This window comes from Rhincodon typus, unplaced genomic scaffold (assembly GCF_021869965.1).
Source record: "Rhincodon typus isolate 14 unplaced genomic scaffold, sRhiTyp1.1 hic_rhity00002526, whole genome shotgun sequence".
NCBI classification, from domain to species: domain Eukaryota; kingdom Metazoa; phylum Chordata; class Chondrichthyes; order Orectolobiformes; family Rhincodontidae; genus Rhincodon; species Rhincodon typus.
Window position 1 is genome coordinate 1 of NW_025968164.1, and position 6,965 is coordinate 6,965.

General features: G+C 35.9%; 1 protein-coding gene across 1 annotated transcript; it reads right to left on the reverse strand.

Moving 5' to 3' along the window:
* Positions 1 to 1,060: 1,060 nt before the first annotated feature.
* Positions 1,061 to 6,671, reverse strand: LOC125481534 (transcriptional activator Myb-like; the record flags this gene model as incomplete). The annotated part of the gene is made up of 4 exons (XM_048593226.1): positions 6,551 to 6,671; positions 2,516 to 2,633; positions 2,122 to 2,193; positions 1,061 to 1,153 (listed from the first exon to the last, which is right to left on the reverse strand). Coding segments are annotated over exons 1-4 (306 nt in total), but the record flags the coding sequence as incomplete, so codon positions are not given.
* Positions 6,672 to 6,965: the final 294 nt, after the last annotated feature.

The window sequence follows — 6,965 nt, forward strand, 5'->3', positions numbered from 1 at the left end:
TTTTGCATGATTATTTTTAGTTTCAAATTACGTTATGCAGCTCATTGTGGAACAATACATGGTTCTTTCAATTTAAGGATACTGACAGGTTCAGAGAATACTTTGATGTATTAGCTGGGATATTAGGGTATAACATATCACTAGAAGGTGACACTATATACTCTGAACAGCCTCATGTAATGCTCTAATGGTGCCACTTTACCTTGACAAAGATTTGTAGAGGTGGTAAGCTAAGAGGAAAGCTGTCAGAAAGTGGATGATCCTTCAAAGTGATTAGAATGTCAAAGAATGAATCAGGAGACAGCAGGTAGTGATGCCAATAAGATGACCATCACTTTTAAATAAATCAATCTGGAACTGGGCATTCACTGCATTAATTAGCCAATTAGAGTTGAGGATGTCTCTAACCATACACTAGAGGGAGGCAGCTAGTAAGGAATAATAAATGATGATTCTTAGTGGTTCAGTGCACAAGAATTGAATCTTGAGGTGGATTGACTGAAAATCACTGAGTGTCATTTATTTTGTAGTTGCTATGATGAAGTTAATAAACTCTGTAAAACATGTGAAAACATGTTGTTCTTGGAATGGATCTAGTAACTAATCAGGATTAGTGCATTTTTGGATCGGTTCTTTCAAACTCAATTTATAGGAACTGATTAAAATAAATCCCAAGATCTGCCAAAAGTATTGACCCATTCCACTTAAACTCTCTTAATGAATAACATTTCATCCCTGGAATTAGTTTTGTGAAACTTTGTTCCCTTGAGCGCTCAGGCAAAGGTACCAACAAAGTAAATCAATAAATCAGGTGTGGTTTCACCAAAATTGAAGCAAGACTTCCTTACTCTTATACTCCAAAACCCTTGCAATAAAGGCCAAATACCATTAGATGAATTGCAAATATACCTTTTGGTAAAAATACATTTCTTGCTGATCTTCCTTTCATAAACCATTTTCCAAATTGAGTTTCTGATCTCAGTTAAGTTCTTTGGATCAAGGGTAGAGTTTAAAAAAAAACATTTCTAACTATGAAACATTTAATGCTAAATGACCCTACCCTTTGATCCTCTTCTTTCGTCCAAGGGCCTTTAATAAGTTCAGGATTTAGAACTTTTTGCCAGCGGTGTTGGCACTGCACATCGGTCCGATTCTAGATTTGTAAAGGAATACAGGAACTAATTCTAAAATTTTAAAGAGTTTTCAAGAGAATGTATAACACTTTGTGGCTTTAATTCAATGCAATACTTTGCAGACAAGTTTCATTTCTGCATTTCACTTTTCAAGCACATAATTGTGTAAGATGATAAGACAAATAACTGACCAAATACAATTATTGCATGCATTAATAATCCTTTAGCATAGCAGTTTGTCATAGCAAGGAAATTATTCTCCTAAACAAATTTGGACTTCGGAATTTTTGACAACTTTTAGCATTGCATACTATATAGTTTGCTCAGTTAACTTTTCATAGTTCTGGACTTCATACTACAGACAACCTTAATGAAACAGCTGCAGCAAGTCATGTGTCAGATAGATTACCAGGTGGCAAGATTTTTCAATTTGGATTGTTAAAAGTGAAATTAAATAATCCATAAATTATCCAGAAATTAAACAACCCATCTAAAGTTCGTTGTTTTTTGTGACACTGTGATAGTGTTCCTACCTCTGGGCCAGAAGGTCCAGGTTCTAATCCGACCTCAGAATGCGATGGCCTGGAAGTGTGTCATAACATACCCAAACAACATGATTAAAATAAACTTACGTGGCCTATCTTAATGTTCCAAAGGATTTAACACCTTTTGTATCTCTGCATTATAACTGAAAGCGTATTTTAAAAATTTCAACATCCAACTTTTTGATAGGGTCCAGTAATACAAGAAAGCTTATGCAATCAAGTATTGTAAAATAAATCCTTTAGTCAGGCATCATTTCAGACTTGGTCTTTAGCTTGTGACAGCAGGATGTGAAGCAATAGGTTTATTGTTTTTAAACGATTACTATACTTTTCTTATACTTTTATACCAGTTTTGAGCAGTGAAAATCATGTATAATATATATTTACTTTAAATGAGAGTAACACCTTGAAGTACGCATAACTCCACAGAAAACAGTACTTACTGGAAGGAAATTAGCAATCACTTTCCAGTCTTCGGTTCCATGTTGTTCAACTAATTTCTTCAGCTTTTCATCCTTTAAGAAGAAAACAACTTGTTTGTATTTATTTTGAACATATACACAACAATAAAAAATTACAAATTGAAGCTGTAAAGATTTTTGATTTGATCAAGATGACCATAGTACAGATTGTATTAGTAATCAGAATGAAATGTGGGCATATTTTACACCAACAAAATACTATTTGCGGAGACGTCAATGTTTTACACCAAATCAAAGGAATACAGCAAAATTAAATGTGTCAAAAAAAAGTTTAGCACATTTTAATCTGATTACACTTTCAGCTTAGAGGTGCATTACAAAATAGCTATTTCTCATTCAGCTAATCTTGACATACCTCCTCACGGGTCCATCGAGTTTTACTTAACTGGCGTTTGCAAGACTTTGGTTGGGGGCCATCATAATCATGATCAAACATTTCAATCTCTTCTTCTTCCTCATCACTACTGTATAAACTACAAACAAAATAACATGAATAATTAGGGACAAATAAAGTTTCATATATTGTTTTCAAAGATAATTGCATGGTTCCACAAGTAATGAAAACTATTACTATGTTTTAGAATAACTAACCTAGTAGAGCAGCATTCACAAAGATATTTCCAAATAACAACTTTTTGGCCACCTCCTTAAAGTATATGGCTCGATGAGTTAGGGTTAGGCATAGGGTTAGCCCTACCCTTAATTCTACTCCTCTATTTTATGGTGTTTAATATCATTAAGTAGTTAATAAAAGAATCCAATTAATTCACAAAATTAAAATCTACTGTAGTTTTCCAGTGCGTTTAACTACATTTTAATAGCCAGATCACTTAAGACATACTCAAATAGCTAGATAAATATACTAAGAAGAATTGCTTACAACTAACACTTGTAAAAGACACCTAATGAATCAGTGAAAACATTCACCTGTATAGGCACAAGAAGTTTCCATTAAGCACATTATACCATCATATTGAATAACTTGACCATACATACATCTAGAATACAAATGGTTTAATTGCGGGTGACTTGAGATTTTTGTCCACTTTGAAATCTCAGTCCTAACAAAGATTTGTTATAAATTCTTTCCTGCACTAGACATTTGTAAGACATCCAAAAGTTAATTTATTATACTAAAACTCTGCTTATGTTCCCCCCCACCCCTCCAAATGGTTTACCTAATGCACAACTGAAACATACAAACCAAGCATATCACCATTCTACTACCTAGCACGTGTTAACTGGCCTTGGCTGATGTAGCAAAAGGATCAAAGTTGACCTCAATACCCATGGCTGTTTAGATGATAACTGGACAAAGATCTCACTCTTGACTGCAAATAATTACTGTAGATGTGTGTATGGGTGTCAGATGAGGACACAATTGGATTTAGAGATGATACTCTATTATTAAATAGTCTGTCAAGTACAGTGTAAAGGTTTGTATGAAAAATGGATTTGAGCAACTCTTCTTAATCCCTATCCCAGAAATGGATTAACAACACAAGGAAAAGGAAGTAGACAAACCTAATCTCAGAATTATTCTTGTATTCATATTGTTAATGAATTTGATCAGTGGTAACACCCCAAACATCTTAAGCGACTGCTGCAATCTTGCATCCAATGATAGTCCAAATTTCAATTGCGGGACTCAATACTGCCATTAGTGGAAGGCAAAAATTATTAGTCTAGGGCATTCCTTCAAAAAGGGATACAAAATAAAGGAAGCAGTCACTGCCTCATTTGTGCACCCAGTGGCCAGATTCAGACCAAAACTGGATGGGAGGTGAATTGGTATTAAGCATGCCATAGGAAAACTAAAGAAGAGGCAGCAGTAGCTCAGGTGTTCTCTTTGAACAAAAAATTAAATAAAAGCTTTAAATGCATTATTTTGCTTCAATACTTTCTCAGAGGTTAACTGTTCTAATACACAATAAGATATTTTATGTATCAGTCAACCATACACTAACACTACTTAAGCATGAATTATTATTTACAGACAAAACAATATTTTAGTCAGTTATTCAATTCACTTTAAAAACAAGAGGGGCACTTATATTTTTTCGTAAACTCCATTTCCTATTGTCTCAACTGTTATTTGGATTATACTTCACTACGCCCATTCGAAATTCAGTCTGCAGGAGGCATTATTCTAGCAGGTGCATGATTCAAGCCAGTTTTTCCCTCTCTCTTTACACATCACCCCATCTAGTGGTTTTAGCAAGAACTGACAAATTTCCCCAATAAACAGTCGGTGGGATATCATGTCTAGAATATCAATTCATTGATTCTTGTCTGGTATCAATTAAATTGTAACACCAAGAATCTCAGCCCTAGCCACAATTTTCCCTAATCCCTGACAGAGCAGGGCTTTATCGCAAGTTAAGTACATAAAACTTAATATAACTTATTGCTTGCAAAAGTACTTTCTTTGCTTTAGAAATTTATTTGAACAATTTAAACTCAACATAGATGTGCAGCAAATAAAAACAACTTTGACAGAGACTGAAATATTTGCCGTTACTAATCCAAATTAATGGAAGAAATTTGTCTTCCTGTTGGCTGTCAGGATAGTCTTAATCCAAACTTTAGCAGAAATATATTCACAGCGCAAAACTGTTTTTTTTTAAATTTAGTAAATATTGGCATTTCACCCAGGCAAGCAAAGGAATTTACATTGTTGCAGTTGAGGTGCACTTATGAAGTCCTATTTTCCTGATCAAGATGTGCTTGAGAGGTTACATCATTCACTTGGTGTACAAGCAGACAGTAAACCAATGTGTAAGTTTAAATAGATGACATGATCTTCAAAACTCAAGTGTCATTCGCCTACTAAATTTTGTATTTAAAACTCAAACACACTAATGGGGAAATCAACTAGAAACTGATGGCTTGATTCAACTATTCTACTGGGAATCATTACTGCAAAAATACCAAACTAATCCGTTGTGAAAACCGAATAAAGAGACAAACTTTTTAAACGTCGAATGCATATCGCCGAGTTCATAGTATCGCGATCATGACGCCCCAACATTCAGCTGTGAGATTTTATATAGTTTTGTTAGTGACCCATAAATGCGAGCAAACTATTCACCGGCAGATGATGGGTTAAAGCGTAATAACTCCAGCCCTCGTCTCACTCGTCAAATTCACAATCACTCTTGCGCATGGACGAAACAAAAATGGTACTAGTTATAATAAATTAAAAAATACAAAGTTCCAGTAATGCCATAATTCCGTGGATTGGTTGGTAGTCCTGAAATTTTGAAATGAGCCTAGTAGTTTCTATTAATAAAGTGAATCGGCCAGTATGGAATTTCCACACATTCATCGTACAAACGGACTTGCATGGTTTCTGGTAGTGCATACTCGGGGCAAGTGTCATTGTTCTCCATTTCATTCACATTTTAATGACGATAATGATTCTGATACATTCAGTTTCCTTAGACCACAAACATTAGTCACGCACGAATGGCCAAAAAGGAGAAAAAGCTCCAAGCAATTTCTGCCACTGTTACGTATAATAATTTTGACAACTTGGGTCACAGCCTTCGCCAAGTTCGGTTTATCATGACACAACCAGAAACCACCTTATTATGTCGAAAAATTAGGATCACGATCTTGTATTCGGTAGTTTCAGACAGCTTGCAATAATTTAAAATCCACGTGTCACTCCGCCAGCTCTTGCACTAACAATAAAATTGTGATGTAGTTCATTGATTAGTCTTGGATGCACTTATTTTCTTTTCATGCATGAAAGCATTCGGCTACGTCAATAACATACTTAACTACAACATGCCTCACTCGTGCGGGGTTCAGTGGATATTGCAACTGAGAAACTACAATGCTAACATATAAACACGTACAGTCAACTATTTCCTATATGAACAACGTGGTGCAAGATGAGAAATATTATTATCGCAGCTGCATTATTTTACGGCGACACATTGAAATATACAACTTAAAAGGTGTATCTTCAACCTGTGTATCAATTTTGCAAGATTGTATTGTTCTTCTCGATTTAAGAGTAAACAAGTGTTGTTGTCATTTGTCACTTAGAACTTGCGCGCATGAATGGAAGTTCTGCACCTTTTAAATCTGCTTATTCCAACGTGCCCACATAATTTGAAATACTAAACAGACGAGCTATATATAATCTCCATTTTAACAAGTTTTTCAATTACAGTTGGAAAGTTTGCTGCAGAAATTCAGCATACCGTTCAAAGATTAGAACCATTCACAATTTAGCTGCATTAAGTATTGGAACTGAACACTGCTTAACAAGTCTTCTCTCAGCGTGCAAACCTCATAAAATTAAAGTGAAAGTTCTTCCTCTTCCTGCAATAATCTATGTTTTGTTCATTAGGCAGCAGCCAAAACGTATAATAGTTACCTATTCCGTGGCCGCCGAGCCATGAGTCTCTCAGAGAGTGCGGAAGAAGTGTCGCTGCAAGTGATCAGCCAAACTCACACGAGGAGGAAGCAAATTGAGATTAAAGTGTACGATCTGTAAACACAGATTCCTACAAACAAAGCCCTGGACCCTCCCCTCCCGCCAAATCTCCCGCCCAAACCAAAGACAGGGCAGTACGCAGGCGCACTGCTGACCTTGGCGGTCCTCCGTGAAACCCGCCTTTTTCCTGCAATCCCCGCTCAGTCCGGCACTACCCCGCCCCCAGCTCTTCCAACCAGGAGTTTTGCAAAGTAAACAACTAGAGATAATGTGCTTTTGTTCTTCATCTGTCAGCTCTATGAGAGAATCCAGTCCCGGGGTTCCCTGGTGCTAAACTACACAATTACCATATTGC